Source organism: Myxocyprinus asiaticus, chromosome 27 (genome assembly GCF_019703515.2).
Source record: "Myxocyprinus asiaticus isolate MX2 ecotype Aquarium Trade chromosome 27, UBuf_Myxa_2, whole genome shotgun sequence".
Taxonomy (NCBI): Eukaryota; Metazoa; Chordata; class Actinopteri; order Cypriniformes; family Catostomidae; genus Myxocyprinus; species Myxocyprinus asiaticus.
In genome coordinates, this window is record NC_059370.1 from 32451557 (window position 1) to 32470625 (window position 19069).

At 35.0% G+C, this 19069-nt stretch overlaps 1 protein-coding gene across 7 annotated transcripts in view; it reads left to right on the top strand.

Moving 5' to 3' along the window:
• Positions 1 to 19069, top strand: part of LOC127418377 (protocadherin-11 X-linked-like) — a 279153-nt gene that overhangs the window by 21434 nt on the left and 238650 nt on the right. Inside the window, exon 4 of one of the 7 annotated variants that reach the window (XM_051659007.1) lies at positions 6076 to 6121. The exons of 4 other annotated variants lie outside the window; for them this stretch is intronic. In XM_051659007.1, coding sequence (XP_051514967.1) covers positions 6076 to 6121 — 46 coding nt within the window. Of the gene's footprint in view, positions 1 to 6075; positions 7856 to 8061; positions 8221 to 19069 lie in introns of those variants that run through there. 2 more of the 7 variants (XM_051659008.1, XM_051659006.1) reach the window with 2 other exon arrangements.

Below are 19069 nucleotides of genomic sequence, written 5' to 3' on the forward strand. Positions count from 1 at the left end.
ATGGTAATTTAAGGTGACACCCACACATAGCTGATGTTCCTTTTCCACCATGAGGCCTTTATTTTAGAATGCAGTTAAAACCAACACTCTGCCATGGTGCATTATACATAAGCCTTCTTACATAGTGAGATTATGGAAAGACACATAATTCAGGGTACGTTTGTAATTTGCCCTGCCAAGTTGTCTTTCTGGATTTTTATCAGTTCAGGTTCTTTATGTTTTGAAATATTTGTTGAACATTTTGAAACATTGCATCAGCTTCTTGTCGAAATGTTTGTTGTAACGACATAGCAAAACAGTCCAATAATCTCATTCAGTTTGGTGGATGCCTAGTGAAACACTCTTTTTACACTCCATAACATTCTTACTATTCAATGCTATAGTTAAGTATGCTTTTTTTTTTTTTTTTTTAATTGGTCTTAGATATTAGACCATTCAGTGCATAATAATGTACAGAGTCTAATTGCCCTGAACATAATATCTCTCTCTTCATTTGCTGAGACATACAAAAAATAAAAAATAAAAAAATTATTGTGTTAGTAGTCTAAGCAAAAAATATGTATCCAACTAATATCCTGTGTCACAGTGTTTTGTAGAAATAATGAATTATACACACACACACACACACACACACACACATGTTGGTGCAGCAATCATTATGAGGAATCTCCATAGACATAATGATTTTTATACTGTACAAACTATAGATTCTATCCCCTAACCCTACCCCTAAACCTAACCCTCACAAAAAACTTTCTGCATTTTTACATTTTCAATAAAACATCATTTAGTATGTTTTTTTTAAGCAATTTAAATTATGGGGACAGTAGAGATGTCCTCATAAACCACATTTATAGCATAATACCCTTGTAATTACCAGTTTGTAACCTTTGTCCTCTTAAACCACTTAAACCTGCCCACACACACACACACACACACACACACACATTTATATATATACATATGGGATATTGAAAACTATCATTTTCAAACTGAAATTGACTCTTTCTTTGAGCACAAGTTTGGATCAGATTGTGTATGCAGGGTGACCATATTGTAAATTAATTCATAAATGTATGTTATAATATTATTAAAAAAAACAACAAAAAAAAACATATATACATTTAGTGAATAGCAACATTGATATGTTTAATAATGGCCATAAAATATAATACAACAGCATAAAAAGATAAAACAAAATAATAATAATAATAATTTAAAAAAAAGAAAAAAATTATACTACTACACTTCACACTTTTAAGTCCTCCTGCTGTGCCCAGGTATAGCCTACTTTAAAGATAAAACTTTTATGACAAACTCTTCTTGGGCTGACGTTTTGTGCTTTTCACATAAATTTAGTAGGAGTGTGCAGAGAAGCCATTATCTGTATCAGTATTTGTATTTGTGCATATGACAATATTATCTGTATCTGTCTCTGTATTCGGATAGAACCGGGTGTGGAAGTGGCTTAAACCGTAAGTGCATTAAAACTAAATGAAACGCCCATTTTTAAATGTTACTCTTACGTTTATAGTTTCTATGAATAAAGTATGCCTTGTGTATGCCTTTTCATGATAATTGCCTAATAATAATAATAATAATAATATTATTATTATTATTATTATTATTATTATTATTATTATTATTATTATACAATTATTCTTTAATTGAATTATAATTTCATAATTATTATTTTTTCTTACCAGATGAAGCTGAATTTGTTGGCCACATTAACTGTGGAATATGTTGATAACTTTGGTCTCTCCTGGTATTTCTTATATTAATATCTGCTTAAAACAGAATTTAATGTATAACAACATTATTCTGGAGGCAGGTGGTGTGGAACAAAATGTGAAATGTCAAGCACACATTTTGCAGTGAATAATAAATACAAATTCAAGCATTAAAATAAATATCATGTATTATATATAAAAGATAATAGCCTACAAACAGGTGAAAGTCTTGTAAGTATATCAGGACATTTTACGATAGGACACCATTATTTAGTGAATAATAACAATAATAATGTTAAATTTATACAGTGCTTTTTCATAACTCAAGAACACTTAACATTCTCAAATTTAGCACAGTTTAAAGAAGAACAAGAAGAAAAAAGACAGAGCAAGTTTCAGTTTCTTGTTTTACATAGCTGTGTCTCGTTTCGAAGGCTGCGTCCTCTGGAGGTCGCATTTGTCGGCCGCATACGTCATCGAGTCTCCTTTCAGAAAAGTGAGTAAGACACTCTGAATGCAGGCTTCGCATGCAAACTTCTTTCATGGGAATTCAGAGGATGCATGAAGTGTGTCCGTCGTGGGCACTCACAACCCACAATTCTTTGATTCAATGGAAATGAACATCATTTGTCAAAAAATAAATAAAAACAAAATGACGCCAATTTGCCTGAAAATATGGTGTTCAAACGCAATTAATGTTAATTGCCAAGTTGAAGTACCTCAGTAGAAAGGTGCAGAGTATATAATATGTATGTAACAGTATAAGGATGGGCAAGGAGGAGGCGGGAAACCGGCTGAACAGTCAACATAAAGTTTAATGGTAAACATAAACTTAAACCAACATAAAACATAAGGACACATACACACAACGTGGCCACGTGCATCCCTCTCTCTCCCAGACTGGTGCCTCCGGCTCCCCTTTATCTCGCTCTCCCGCTGATCAGCTGATTCAGCGCCGGTCGTGGACCTTCACGGCACGGCCACGCCCTCCTCCTCGTCACAATGTATAATTATAGTAATATAAATAAAGTTTTATAGACTAAAAGTACACCTGTAAAATCTATTGTCTTTTCTCTCTACATCAGTATAACTCTCCTAAAATTTACCTCATACATTCCCTTCCAAAATGACTTTGTTCCCTTCTCACTCAAAGCGCTCATGCTGAGTGGTGTGCTGTCGTAGCAACCATGATGAGTTCTGTTTCCGTTTGTCCTACGAAGGCCGTCTCGTTTAAAAGAGGCTTGTTTAAAGGAGGACACTCGGTATACCGCTGCCTTCAAAGGACGTATCCTAGCTAGCACACAGCCTTCGAAACTAGACACAGCAACAAGCAGGAAAATTATGAATAGATTAATACTGTATGGAGCATTTAAACCTTTATGGAGCATTTTAACTTTTTTCAGAATAAAGTCTTAACCAGATAATTACCTTAATCGCTGATGTGAATATAAATGTGGTCAACTTTAAGAGAAGGCTAGACGAGCTCCAATGTAAAATTATCACTTCAGGTGAGGAATTTAACATTGCGCTTAGGTTTAGGCTATAAATAAATACATCAGAATCAAGTGTGAATCGTGTGATACATTAACATAGACATTTCAAGAAGTGAAAAGTGTACATGATCTTAGTTAATATTACACTTGACAAGCTCCAAACACGCACAGTTTATAGAGACCGCAAATGGAGTCAAGACCGCGGCCATCCGATCTGAAATCACACCCTGCATTTTCATTCATAAAGTTTATACTTTCGAAATATTGGCTGCACAGATTCATAAATTCGTTGTAATTTATAATGTTCATTTTTCAATGTAGCTTTATGCTTGTGTTTCTTGGATTATCAGTCAAACTAATATTTTTTTTTAAAATATATTATTCAGATGAATCCATTATTCGTTTTGAAGTCATTATTCGTGCCTTTCCGAATAAGGTATTCGGCTTTGTGCACATCCCTATTATTTAGTATGGATGATATGTGAATAGAGATGCAGGGCTTGTTTCTCCTCTCACCTGTGTTCTTGTTCATTGTATTTTCTGACTTTTTTTGTTACTGACATGCAAGTGCCAGCTTTACAGGTCACATACAGAGGTTGTGCTACAAATATCTGACTGACTGAGTTGTAAAATTTCAATTGTGGTCTATTTTCAAGCATCGCATTTGTTCAAATTTCCCTGATATGTAAATTTGATGTAGTCTCGATATCGTCAACATTTTCAGTCATAAAATGACTGCATGGTAGGCGAGAGTCTGATGAAACAGGCATTTTATTTAATAATTTGCAAGAGTTGGGGAACATAATACTTTTAAAGTGTACTTATGTTATTGATGTTTCTGGCTGAGAACTCCTAAGTAAAGTGCACTGTTTACTGCACCTTACTCAAAACTAAGCGTTCCATACTTTGGGCAATGTTTATGTTTGATAACATATTAGCCATTAGCTTTAATGATTATTCTTGCTTAGTCATTATGAACCAGGACTTGAAAACAAGCTCAGGGCAATTAACTGACAACAGACACTGGATACTGAAGTACTGAATTTTGCACAACAGCTCATGTCCCTTGTCCATTTACCCCATATTTGGTGCATCGACTCTGAAATCTGATATCAGCTATAAAGCCAGTGACACAACTGTCAGCATAACTTAACTTCATCCTCATCTCTGCTGAAAAACATCATGTCTGTATTTGCCATGATGGATAAACGAGAAAGAACATTTGTAGGACCATTAAAAGATGCATTTCTCCCAGGAAACACAAGCTGATGAAGGGCAATGGAATGCTGAGAATGATGTCAGCATCACAGAAAAGCTTGTCAAAATACAAAATATTTATGGGCCATATGGCTCATAATGCCATTAAAGGTCCATTCTGGATTCCGTGCACCACAAGAACCACTTTCCCATCCCTTTCACTCAATATCTCTCCTTCTTTATGTCTCTTGCTCTCCATGTTCTCAGACTTTGATTTTAGAGGTCAGTCCCCCTCGATGATTGGTGTTGGGAGGAGGGGCTTCTGTCTCAATAATTATAATTTTTATAATTAATTAATTATAATTAATTATAAGTATAATTATATACACAATACACAATACACACTTTAGCTGTGGCAGATCAAGTAAATACCACCATACTTGACTGATCCTTTGCAAGGCTATGAATATGCAAGAAAGATAGTAAAATCAAAAGCTATATGGGCATCTATATTCAGGGCAAGGGTGTATTTGTATACCTTTATGTTACTTGCAAATCCATGTCGAACATGTCGAACAAAGCATTGGTATGAAAATGCCCTCCCTCACAGACTTGCAGGGCCTCACATTCAAACACATTTTCTTTGCATCAGGCTTCATGGTACATTCAGCATTTCAAAAACATAAAATAATGGAGAGGATGTCATTGAGTCCACAGTATGTGCTCTCACCCACCAGAGTTTCAGTATTTCTAAGTCCACTTCAATTTTGAATCTTGCGAGGTATGGTGCAGATGTGCCTAGATTTCTAACTGATCCCTTAGTCTTTTTGAAACTAGATATATTCTGCATGTTCATTTAAAATCCACACGCTTTGTTAAATATGATCTCATGCCTTTTTAGCCATCTGATTCTGCCACTGATAGTCACTTCTCCTTCATAAATGACTTCATATTTCCCCATTAATAGTTTTGCCCAGAGGTAGAGCCATATTTGATTTGCTTACTACTTTGATATCTCAGTTTTTACATCACCAGTGTTAATGAGGGTACTCAGAATAATAAGTGTAATATGTTTAATTTACTTTTACCATTGCATATGCCACAAGTCACTTTGGAACTTTCATAAGCATGAAATGTATCACAGTTATGCTGATATGCTTATTCAAATGCTAATATCAAACCACTGTGTCCTGCTATCTAAAAAATGAAATAATAATAATAATAATAATAATAATAATAATAAAAAGAAATAAAAAGAAATCCTGTATTAGTGACATAGCTTCTTGTTGTCACCAATGAATGAGTGTTGCTGTACTGTGGTGGATGTAACAGCATATTTTAAGCAAAAATGCAATTTGGTGTACCTGCATGCACTCTGACTAGTCACTTTTACCAGTTGATAATAACACCCAGCATTCTTCAAGGTAAATCCGAAAAGTAATCAAATCAAAATAATCATAAAAAAACCCCTACCTCCTCTAATTTGTTCCTTGAAGAATGCTATTTCTCTCTCTCCATGTATGCATGACAATGTATATGTCCAGAGAGAGATGACTTCATTATCATCTTACTTAGTACATAATGCAGCTTAGCTACCTAGATGATATTGTAACTACAATCTCCCTATATCTGTCTGTCTCTCTATATTACAGGAGACGGCACTGAAACCACCACTCTATGGCACACTCTGTGGCACAGGTACAGCTCACTCCCACAGGATAAAAATCAATCTCTAGCTGCCATTTCCTAAAGTGAGGGAGGGAGGGAGAGGAAGGCTGAACTGACTGAAGAGGTGAAAACGCAAACTGTACAGATTCTCCAGCCTCAAACGAGACATAGAGAGTATTGGCAGACTAATTTAACTGAGACAACTCATCTCGTTGCCTGTTCAAAGCTCGTCCAAAACTCTGCTTGTGATTCATAGGAGGTTTGAAATGCTTTGCTAAACACTTTTTGTCGTCATTCACTGGTTTCACTGAATAGGGCACAAGAGACACCTCAGTAGCATTTTTCCAATCTGCTTATCCAAACAGAATATGAATATGGCAAAGACCTCTGTATAGGATGTTTGTATAGATATGTAGTTATGTATATGCTGCACAGTCCTTGTTGTCTGTGTCTATTTATTGATTTGATTTCTTGATTGACACATTCAACAAAATTTGGTGAAACTTTGATGTGCCTGGTGGTTGTTTATTTTCTTATCTTTTGTTTACCTGCTGTTTCTGTTTAATTTGGTCATTCGGTGCTTGAACAGATGCAGTGTCTAATAGACATTTGTTATTGCTGCAGTTCACGCTGCACATGGCCTTACTTTGACCGCTCTGGCCGTGATACAGTGTACACCTCATCATTGATTGCCACAGTTGTTTTTGCCCAATGACTCTTCGTCTTCAACATGTGGCTAACATTGAAATGCATGGCCCTCCATAGGATGTACCAAACCCTCACGGTAGACTTTAGCTGTGTCACTGATTGCCTCCGAATTCGGGATGCAGAAGATTCTAATAGAGCTCTAATGCTTTGCTTAGCTTCAATCACAGGGGACAGAGCTCCTGGTTCATAATCAAAGAATTGCCTCGTACGCAGTAGAAAGGACACTGGTTCTGACATTTTATATGTTGTCTGTTGTAGTCAGCCTTAAAAAAGCAGAGCCAATATAACCTGTGAGATGTATTTAAATGATTTTGAATAGAAAGCCTCCGACAATCTGTCATATGAGATGGTAGGTTTTAGTTACATCACCTGGGTGTTTGTATTTCCTGAAACTGACATGATATGTATTCATACAACCAAGAGGAAATAAATAAAAATCTAAGACAGATAACAAATAAGTGGACTATTCAGACTTTTTTGTTAACAACAGCAATACATTTACAGTAAAACAACGATTCACCAAATGTGAGCACTTTAAGGCTTGATAAGTATCCCACAGTTAAAGCTGTCTTTTGTAAAACAGTCAGGCATTTATGCCCTGAATGGATATTACATTGTAATACAGCACTAAAAATTGCTTCAGTGGATAGCACTTTTGTTCATCAATTTTCTCCTTTTAGCCAATGGAGTGACTTGTAGAAGTGTCTTTGGGCCCAAATGTTTAACCTCTTATTCTTGCGGAGGTATCAGATGTCTTAATGGTGTCAAATATATTATATATATATATATATATTACTCTGGAGTTCGAAACACAGAATGACTCAGAATGATTAGACATGCCTGAATTTTGCGCTAGAAAAAGAAAGAGGGAGAGAGAAAAAAAGAGACATGGAAAGACCTTTTAATGTAAGGGAGATGGACACATCACTATCCTAAATTTTGAAGCACCTTACATTACCTTTGTATTCAACTTTTGATTTGCCAACGTGTGAAGTAACCTGTATATAACTGTTTTATGTGTGTTTGAGCTTTTGAAGTTTATTAAAGTATTTTGCATTGTACTGCACATTTCCATGAGTCGTTTATTAATCTAACAATTTTGTGTCCATATTTTTATAATAATCTCAATAAATTAATCACTGAATTAAATTTCCTGTTTAAAGAGATCATTATAAAAAAATAAAAATAAAAATAAAAATTCTGTTTTCCATTTACTCATCCTCAGATTGTTCCAAACCTGTATGACTTTCTTTCTTCCACAGAACCTTAAAGGGATGTTAGACAGAATGAGATCCTGAGTCACCATTCATTTTGATTTTATGGTCTAATTTTTAGGAATAGAGACACAACAATATGTACTGTTGGTCCTTTTTTGGGAGGATTTCTTTTTTTCTTTCTTTTTTTTTAGGGGAACAATCCCTTAAACAAATGTATTTTACTGTACATCATAAAGCTAAAAATTTGTAATTAAAACCCATCTAAACATAAAAATGGAAGATGGACCACAATGTTTCTTTAAACTCATAAGTACACTGTTGTCTATGGAAGTAAATTAATTATACAGCTACATTTATTTACTGTTGTCCAGTTATACAACTACACTTAAATGTATACATTTTTTGAAATATACCTTCTTGTAAGACTGAGCAGTTACAATTTTTAAGGCTCTTTGATCACACACCTACATGTATATTTTCTCAATGTGCATTTGTGAGTAGGCCCAAGAGCCAGCCATTGTTCCAGTGTAGGTGGTTTCAAACCAGCTGTTCCATAGGTTCACATGAAAGAAAGGAGAATTTAGAGGCAATGAAAACAATTTAATTGCTTATCAAAGTTACTATATATTGCAAGCCTGGAGAGCTAATCATTTCCCATGAGGGAAATATGTCCTTGGTGATTAGAGGAAACTGGTGCACATGTACTATGATGAGCTTGTATCTTTTTTTAATTTTTTTATTTTTTTTTAAGAGTATGCAAATGTCAGCCTGCTATTAATAGCTCAATGTAAACTCTCAACATGCTAAACCCCTATGTACATTCGTGACTGTGTTGGTATGCAAACTTCACAATAAGTACTGTTTCTGAATGAGATGGCCATCACTAAAATACATTTGCCCTTTCATACACAACTTTTCCTCATTCAAGCTTAAACAAGCATTTAAGAAAACTACTTATCGAATGTGTACAATAGAGCTATTCTTCTCACCACAGTTGTACAGAGCGGTTATCTGAGTTACCGTAGAAAGTTTAAATGTTATTATGCAAAAAGAAAGAGACATGGAACTAGAACAGCTATGTAGGAAATCAGTTATACAATTTAGCACTCATTATAAAAAAATGTTGATCACAGAATGCCAATAATGACCAATCTGAATCAAGCATTCCAGAGAGCCATGTTATAATGTCTATTAGGTCTTTGGATTTAAATAAATGGCAAAAATGTTCTAACAGATTGGTCTCCATCTGGAGTTCTGGTAAATTGTGTTTCTTAAAGATATGTAATTTAACCATTGTTAATCTTCAAATGTACTATGACAGCTGACAGGAGTTTTGTGTTGGCACTGCTTCATTTGTAGCATTGATCTTAAATGTGCAGTATTATTTATTAGAAAGCTTTTAAGAATTTCCCATAAGAATTCCCATTGAATCGAGTGCAAATGTTAGCTTCATGGTGTGGATTAAATGGCTCCATGTGGTGCAAACAAAGCGAACATATCCCTGCACATTTTCTCATAATCTATTAAAGCAATTTTCAATAAGGGGGCTGATTAAAGGAGTCTGTAAAGTAACAGCCTCAATAATGGAGGTGCATCAGGGATTGACCCATTTGCTCAGAACAACCTTGAACATGTTAATGCAGGAGCACATGGTTGTATTCAGTTACCACTTGAGCCCTTTGATTGCACTTTACCTTCATAACAATCCTCGCATAATAACATTACGAAAAAGTCAACACTACAATATGTTTATACATTAAAATAAGTTAATGCAAAAGTTAGCAGGAACCAACAATGAACAATACTTCTTCAGCATTTATTGATTGTGGTTAATGTTACATATACTACATACAGCATATATTACATATACTATTTTTTAAAGATGCATTCACCTATAACATATGTTAATGCATTACAAATTAACACGAACATTGAACAATACTGTAATTATAAATTAACATTAAATGGATAGTTCACTCAAAAATGAAAATTCTGTCATTTAACTTATGTTGTTCTAAAGCAGTATGATTGTCCTTCTTCCATGTAACACAACAAAGAGATGGTAGGAAGAATGTTCAGTCTCTCTCACCATTCACTTTTAGTGTATGTAAAAGGATGCAATGAAAGTAAATGGTGACTGAGACTGAAAATATTGTTTACGTCTCATTTTTTGTTCCAAGGAAGAAAGCCATATAGTTATGACTATGGATATTGCTAGTTTATGATACCGAATGCATAAACTAATGTTAACATACAGGCCTAAAACCTAATTGTGAAGTGTTACCCAAAAAAGTCTTTGCCTTTGCTTCACCTCAAAAGTTTAGCTTAATTTTGGTTTTCTTGCTACTCTGTATAGAATGGGAAAGAATAAATGCATAAATACATAAATTATTGCTAAAAATAAATACAAAGTTGCATTTAATTTTGTTCAGTTTAAGGAAACTTGGTGTTTATAAACTAGCTGCACTGCAAGGTACATCACTATGAAAGTGAAACCAGAAAGGAAATGCACTACTTCACTCTGAATGCCCATGAAAGTATCTCTCCAGCAGGTGCTGACTATGAGAGTATACTGTGCCATAAGAGAGCTCATGAATTAATAAATCATGTGGACTTTAGAATGACAAAATGTATCTTGAGGAGGACAGACTGGGATCAGATTGCTGAGAAAGTGCAACAAAACATATGTCTTGAGATCGTATTTATAATTCATATCGATCATATCCTGTGTCCTAAGTATTACATCACACAGAGGGGCAGAATGGGGCCGGGAATTTGAGGGTACAGGATAGTCGGGCCGTCGTTATAAATGATCACATACACGGGGGAATTTCTAGTAACTGAAGACTGAAAATATTGTGTCCAAGCCCCAAAGGGTTTGCTTATTATCTCTATGTAGTGCTATTTATGCATTTTCTGTGCAGCAGTGGAGGAAATATGAAAATGATCTTTCACTGTTATTTGCACTCAAGGCTGTGCTTCACACTCCTGCTGCCAAATCTCTGCCAAACTGAATAAATCAATCATCCTTTTGCAGTTGCAGTGTACCTTTTGTGTGTTCAAATACCAAACCAGTTCGCAGGGTTAAAAAAACACTGGTTGTCTGCATGGCTTTTTAAAAACATGCCTATTGGTTGAAAGTACAACAGTATAAATATTCATAAGTTACATAGTAATGACTATTTTAGTCAGCATAGATTTACATACAATTGCCCTGAGCTAGATGAGATTTAACTGAAGTTACTGGTTCAATACAAGTTAAACTCAATCTATAGCATTTGTGTCATACTGTTGATTAACATAAAATAATTTTGACACGTCCCTTATTAAAAAAAAAAAAAACAAAAAAACAATATGACTAAAATTATGTTGTCACATATAATGTTCACAAGTTATGGCTATATTTGGATATAGTGTGTATTTTAATGGTTCCAGACTGGCCCAATTCACTTCCATTATAAGAGCCCTACTGAAACATATTTTTTTTGCTTTTATTTAGTAAATGAGGTCTGTGTCAAAAATATTTTTTGTGGTAATCAACATTTTACTACAAATGCTGTCAATTGAGCTTAACTTCTATTGAACCTGGAACATTCATTTAATGATATTGATTAAGGATATGAATCATTACTTTCTATGCATGTAGACATTTCTTTCCATATAGAATTAAGAGTAATGTGCCTTGTTTGATTAGAACATCTCATCACGTTAATAATTACTTGAAATTGTGTCTCTTATATACAATAACATCCAAATATTGATGCAGCAGAGATCATCCTAAATTCAATGTGACAAACGTTCAAAAATCTTTAAAGCCCTATAGTTGTTTGTTGACTTCGGGAGATTAGGAATAGCTTTAAAACATGATTGTCACTCATGTTTGTTTAGGATTGCCAGGTTGTATAGGCTTATTATGCACAGGAAAAAAATTAAATAAAACATGCATAAAGCTTCCAAATAAATACACTGCTGTCTGATTAAATGCTTTCAGTATTCAATTTAAGAACGTTGTTATACACTAATCTTCTCGAGGATGCCGTCTTAGAAATATGTTCTTCTAAAACAAGGGATAAAAATTCAATTTCAAGAGCTTTTTTTTCATTCTGTCTGCAGTCATCCTAGCAAGGTAACTTTTGTATGCCACGTCAGTGCACTACCTTGCACAACATTCACATTGCAGTATTTATTTGTAAATGGCATGACATTATTGGACTCTTTAATATATGTTAACATACTATAATTAAGGTTACCACTTTCACCGCTCCTGCAGCATTGTACTGTATAATGCAAAGCACAACAGTCATTCACTACCATTGTCTGGCCAATTGATTTAATGTTTGTGCTGCTTTACAAAGTACTTTTGGCATGTACTGTCATTACATGCAAACCTCGGGTCATATATTGCATTTTAAAGCTTTTACGTGATGAGAACAAAGCCATTCAAGTTTCGTCAATCATGTAAAAAAAAAAAAAAAAGACCCTTTGCCTAATCAAGAAAACTGTTCCTCCATCTTTGGGGCTTACTGTGTCTAGGAAAGGGTGTTTCGTGGAATGGATGACCAGTTGAGTGTTGGAGGACATTCGCATGAAATCTTGACTAAGTGGGTAAGCAGAAAATCAGCTAAAGTCAGGTTGGGAGGCGTTGACTTAAAGACACAGTTCAGAACCACTGTAATCCAGGTAATCCAGCTCAGATTTCTTGATTTACGTTCACAAAAGAGATTGGAAGACGATAAGAGCCCGGCCCCATCTTAGATTAGCTGGTAATCTGGTTTGGACAGAGGACTCAGGGGTATTTACCCAGCCTTAACATTTGCTAAAGCAGATGGTAGGGAGAGGGGGTTGGAACCACCAAACTTCCTCACCCATGTATAGAAAAAAAGAAAAAAGAACAGTGGATGATAATCAGTGTTGTTATTTTTCTGCTTGACTCCTTAAGTACTTTCAGCCAGATTATAGGCTTTCCTGAGGATAATCGGAAACAGCAGACAATTGCCTTTTTTTCCATCCTGAAAGTATCCCCCGTGATGGCGTAAAGAAGGCGGTTTAGGGTGGATTCTGACTCTTAATTCCTGATTAGTCCTGTTCCAAACCTTGCTAAAATTAACTGGGCAGGGTGCTAATCACTAAGCTTCAGACACTCTCGGCTGTTGTCTGCCATGGAGTTGACACTACATAGCTGTCATGGAGTAGATGTCTCTAGAGTCAGACCCAATTAGGGCAGGCTTTTGAACCCTGCTCTGAACATTGTTTGACCACACAATGGACAAGCGCTTTGCTCAGCTCTGTTGTTACTTTGTTGACTTTATAATAGCCCCACAACAGAGCCGTCCTTCAATAAAGCTTAAGTTTGTTGCACTGAAAAGACAGTCATTGGTTCTAAGCCTAGTCTGAATAGCTTCTTAGGAACAGAATAGAATGTTTGTAATAACATATGACATACAAAATAAATAAAAGGAATACTGAAATATTTCGTGTTTACTGAATTTTCACCACTCAAATTCTATTATATTTTGTTCTATTTAATCTACTTATTCTCATATCTACTTTTTTAATTAGTGCTAAAGAGTAGCTATTTCGGAATTCTGTGCACTCTAATACATATAGCCACTAGTTTATGTATCCCAGCTTTTTAAAGGAATATTCCTGTTTCAATGCAAGTTAAGCTCAATTGACAGCTTTTGTGGCATAATGCTAATTAACACAAAATTTCAAATAAAATAAAATTGACTTGTCCCTCCTTTTCTTAAAAATAAAAAAGCAAAAATGGGGGTTACAGTGATGCACTTGCAACGGAAGTGAATAGGGGCAATCCGTAAACGTTAAAATACTTACTGCTTCAAAAGTATAGAAACAAGACTTAATCAGTATGTGTATAAACATGATTTCAGTGTGATAAAATCGTTTACAAACCTTTTCTGTGTAAAATTATTTCCAATTTTACAACTTATTCGCCATGACGATGTAACATGTAAACCCTATAATCCTGCAAAAGTGACAATTTAAACCATTTTACAGCTCAAGTACGTAATACATAAGTTTTAAGAGAAGAAATAATGCAAGTGCTTTTATAAAATGATACGGTTCACATTTCTGCCTTAAAATCCTCCAAAAATTGGCCTCATTCACTTCCATTTTAAGTGCCTCGAGTCGCTGAAACTACGACTTTTGCTTTTATAAAGAAAAGGGATGCGTCAACATACATTTTTTGCTGTAATTAACATGCCACATATTCTGTTGATTGAGCTCAACTTGTATTGAACACAGAATATTCCTTTAACCACCTCACCCTCTGCCATGCAGACTCCTTCATCAGGGGATGAATAGCCAGTGCAACCGGGACATATTTCTTAATTAGTCCATAGCATTGTCTAATTAGAGCTCGGTGCAAGAAGAGTGGTTGATGTTTTCACGTCATGTAGCTAGGAGAACATACCATACACTTTTAAAGGTGAACTAGTGCTAGAAAAAAGAAGGGGAAAAAAAAGAAACAAAAACAGAATAGAATAGATCAACATTGTATAGTGTGGTCAAATGATGCAAAATTGAGTCTAATTCAGTTTGCTAATTTGAACTAAAATGTGTGATCAGGGGACAGACTGAATGACCAGTGCTCCCATGTAATACGTATCTTCTCCACAGTCTGTGCAGCAGGTGGCCAGACTCTTTCAGAGCAAGGAAAATGAGAATGGACAGACTGTTGAATTTCTAGGAGTCAAAGAAATTAGAATTTTAAGCACAATTATGCAAGCTTGTAGTGACATTATTCCAGAGTTAACTCGCTGGAATAGATCATCAGCAGATGTCAATATCAGGATGGAAAACTCACCATTTTTATGTTTGCTTTGTCATAGCATGGGTCATTACCTATTTATGACATCTAAACTTTGTATTACTTTGGAGTTGTGCGCTGTGACTACAAAATACTGATCTGTAATGTCAACAAAATGTCAGCTTGGTATTACATTGCAAAATAGACCAGAGAAGATTTCATTACAAGATAGTGTCTGTGCCATTATGCGTTCATTATAATACATTTGGCTGCAGGCAGTCAAATGTAAGAGAGGTTGGCATGCTGTTCAGGGGAATGAGAGTACGAGCAGGAAGCATACAGTTCCTACAGATTGTCAGCCCCAGAGAGCTGCCCTGTAGACCCGGCATGCCTTCAGATGCTTTCCTCTTGCCTAGTAAGCACTTTGAAAGCTATTGTTTAATACCTTTCCAAACTCTTTGCTTCTCTCCATCTAAATGCTAGTGGCTTTTGTCACACTTGGTGGGTGTTTGAAAATTTTTATATATTTTCTAAATAAATAGAACAAAGAGGCACTAAAAGATAAATGACTTGCTGTGGTGCAGTCTTACACTCCTTTAAAGAACACATTTATGAAAGTTTAGAGTTTCAATGCCTTAATAAAACAAATGTTTTTCTGACCAAGCACTTCTTAAAAGTGATGTTTGTGCTGCAAATACAAGCAGTGCATCAAAAGCACACATTTCAAAGTTTTGTAAGATTTTAATGCTAGCACTTCATAATAAGGTTATATTTGTTAACAATAGGAAATGCATTAGATATCATGAACTAACAGTGAACAATATATTTTATTCACAGTATTTATTAATCTTTGTTAATATACAATTACATTGAAAATACAATTGTTTATTGTTAGTTCATGATAGTTCATAGTGCATTAAAGGGATAATACACCCAAAAATGAAAATTCTCTCATTATTTACTCACCCTCATGACATCCCAGGTGTGTATGACTTTCTTTCTTCACCAGAACACATTTGAAGGAAAATAGAAAAATATCTTAGCTCAGTAGGTCCTTAAAATGCAAGTGAATGGAGATTTCTCTTTTGAAGCTCCAAAAATCACAGACAGTCAGCATAAGCGTCATCCATACGTAGGTTTGGGGAGTAACGGAATACATGTAACGGGATTACGTATTTAAAATACAAAATATAAGTAACTGTATTCCTCTACATTTACAATTTAAATAATTGGTAATCAGAATACAGTTACATTCAAAAAGTATTTTGATTACTGAAGAGATTACTTTGCATTATATTGTCATTTGTTTCCTTTAATATTTATTCCTTTCAGATGGAAAACATTTATACATATAAATGATGCGATCCAAAGTGCATTTGAACAGCGGTGAAACATTTTCTTATGATGTGTTACATTCATATGAGCAGACAGAGAAGTAAGTTTAAATTAAGTTTGGAGCAGAAGAAATAGAAATAAACATTGTGTAAATTGTCAGCTTTATGCTAAGCTAAAATGCTATTTCTAGCCATTTTACATGCACGTTACCAGGCACGATCATATTTTTTTATCAAGAAAATTCATGTTGGATCATAATTTCTTTTTTTCTAGTAAGATCTTTGATATTAGGGCAAAAATCGTATTCTTGATAATAATTGTTTTATTGTTATCTACAAATCCTTAAAACAAGATCAATTAGATTGATCTTGTTTTAGAAACAACACTGCATAAGATATTTAGGTTTTTTATAGAATGTATTTTTAACATGTGTATTTTGTCTTACTGTACTGGCAGAGTTTTTATAGTCAAAACAAGTGAAAAAATCTACCACTGCTGAAGAAGTAATCCAAAGTATTTAGAATACATTACTGACCTTGAGTAATCTAACGGAATATGTTACGAATTACATTTTACAGCTTGTATTCTGTAATCTGTAGTGGAATACATTTCAAAAGTAACCCTCCCAACCCTGTCCATATGACAGCAGCAGTTAAATTGATGTCTTCTAAAGCAACACGATCGCTTTTGGTGTTCAATATTTAAGTACTTTTTTTTTAACTCTGAATCATGCTTCCGTTCTGCAGTGGTATACACTTGTGATGTAATCACATTGGCATTTGAAACACGCAAGAACTGACGCACGTGAGTCATAGCTGGAAGAGCAGCGCTGTGTACAAGTGAGAAAGAGGAACACTGTATAGTGTCTTGGTTGGTTTTGGTTTAGATCTGTATTTATCTGTTTCTGTACTCACAATGGTGCATTTGTGTACTTATCCTGGATGTCTCAACCAGAGCATGTGAGCGAAGCGGCGTGACACTCCTCTCAATAACCTGCTCCATGCATGTGTGCTCCGCTCAGCCGCTCACGGCCCAAGCAGACGCTCTGCTTAAGTACCGCTCACGCTCACCGGTAAAAAAGCGTTCACTCAAATCCCGCTCCGACATTAAATTTCTCTGTGGTATACTTGGTTCCAAACAGGTACACAGGGGGTAGCTACAGTGGCCCAAGCAACTGCCCCTTTGCCCACATGGGCTGAGGTGCCCCTCTGGGTGAAATATAGACTATAGGCCGACGTTTATTAAATTATCCAATGATTAGTAATGTACACATCTGAAATTATGTGATTGTATTTTTGTGTTTTTGTATATAAAATCTCGCTGTTTATTTTGGACTGGTTTACAACTGCTGATAATCGGGTCTACCAGACCTTCATTATCATTTGTAATCAGTCAGATATTTCTCTGTTAGCACATACGTCATTGAACATCTTCAAATAATGGCTTATAAAATTTCAGTTCTAAATTATCTTTATTAAAGGTAAAAAGTAATCAAACACGCCTCTACAAGTGATAAAACATATGTGCGTTGGCACGGAAACTCGCATAAGTGCAAATTTGCGCTTTTCAGTTTAAACTGGACCCGAGTTGTACAACCGACCCGTTTATTGTTCGAGTCGTTTATGGCAATAATGAAAACATGGACTGATACCAGGAAAAATATTGCAGGTAAAAGTGAAATTCATAATTGTTTTTCAGTTGTGTTGTCTCCACGGAATGATTATACTGTAGATTTGATACATTAATATGTTTCTGATTTAATGCTATCAGACTTTGGGTCTGTAAATTAAAATGAGCAATTTCTCATCCTAATTTTGTGTTCAGTTTTAAAGGGCGTATAAGTTATCCAGAAAAGAGCAGTGAATGTTTTTCTCTTTTTCAGTGTTGTTGCTTTATTAATATTCCCTACAATTTTATATGTATGAATCAAATGCAATCTAAAGGACTGTGGTTATTTATATAATAATTATTATATTAGTAGATACCATGTGCCCCCTTTGTTTTTCTTTGATATTTTTAAAGCATTATAAAATTAATCTGGACTTTATATGCATCAAACGATCATGTCTTGTGCATGCACTCTTTATATGTACAGCAAGGTTTAACCATGGATTTAACAAAGAAAAAATATTTGCCCTGCATAAAGAGAGATTTTTTTCCAATATATATATTTGATGAAATCATGTTTAATGATCCAAAAACAAATAAAAATTATTTAATTCACAAATTACACTGCCTTCGTTTAAGAAATATATTTTTTTCCTAATGTACAATCATTTATAGGTTTTTTTCTCTGCGCATGAATGCAGCAAGCGATGTTGGAAGACGTTGTCTGCTAACACTAATCTAGAATAATTTTTTTTATGTTTCACTTCTCGTTAAGGTGTGGATTTGGCTTTGGGAAACTGACCAGCAGTTATGAGCCACTTAATCCTGAAGCAGATATCGAAAGCAACAGGCGGTCGATTAAGTGAGATAATTCCGCTATGAAATTCTCTATGTGAGAGCAGAAATCTTTATAAATCAAATGCTAAATTGTACAATAGAGGCATGAAAGCAGAATGCTCCACCTGCAAATTAGGACACACTGATCTGCAAGATCATACATATTTATTAGTTTTGATACAGGGATTTTTTGTGTGTTCGCCGGGATTCAAGGAAAAATGCTTTGCCAATATACAGTATTATTATGTTTACATATTCAATTGAGGGTGCTCTAACATTCGCAACCCTGCAGAACCGGGCTCGCATCTAGCTGGAAGCTGCACTGACATGATGGCAAAACAACAAGATACATTACTTATCTATTAATTTATTATCGAATAGTAGTGTAGCCTACTAGCTCACCTTTTGCTGCACTACCACTGGCACTGAGCGGCCTGAGCAAGAGGCGCCTTTTTGAAAATTCCGCTCTCTCCGCTCAGGTGAAATTATCTCCGCTCAACG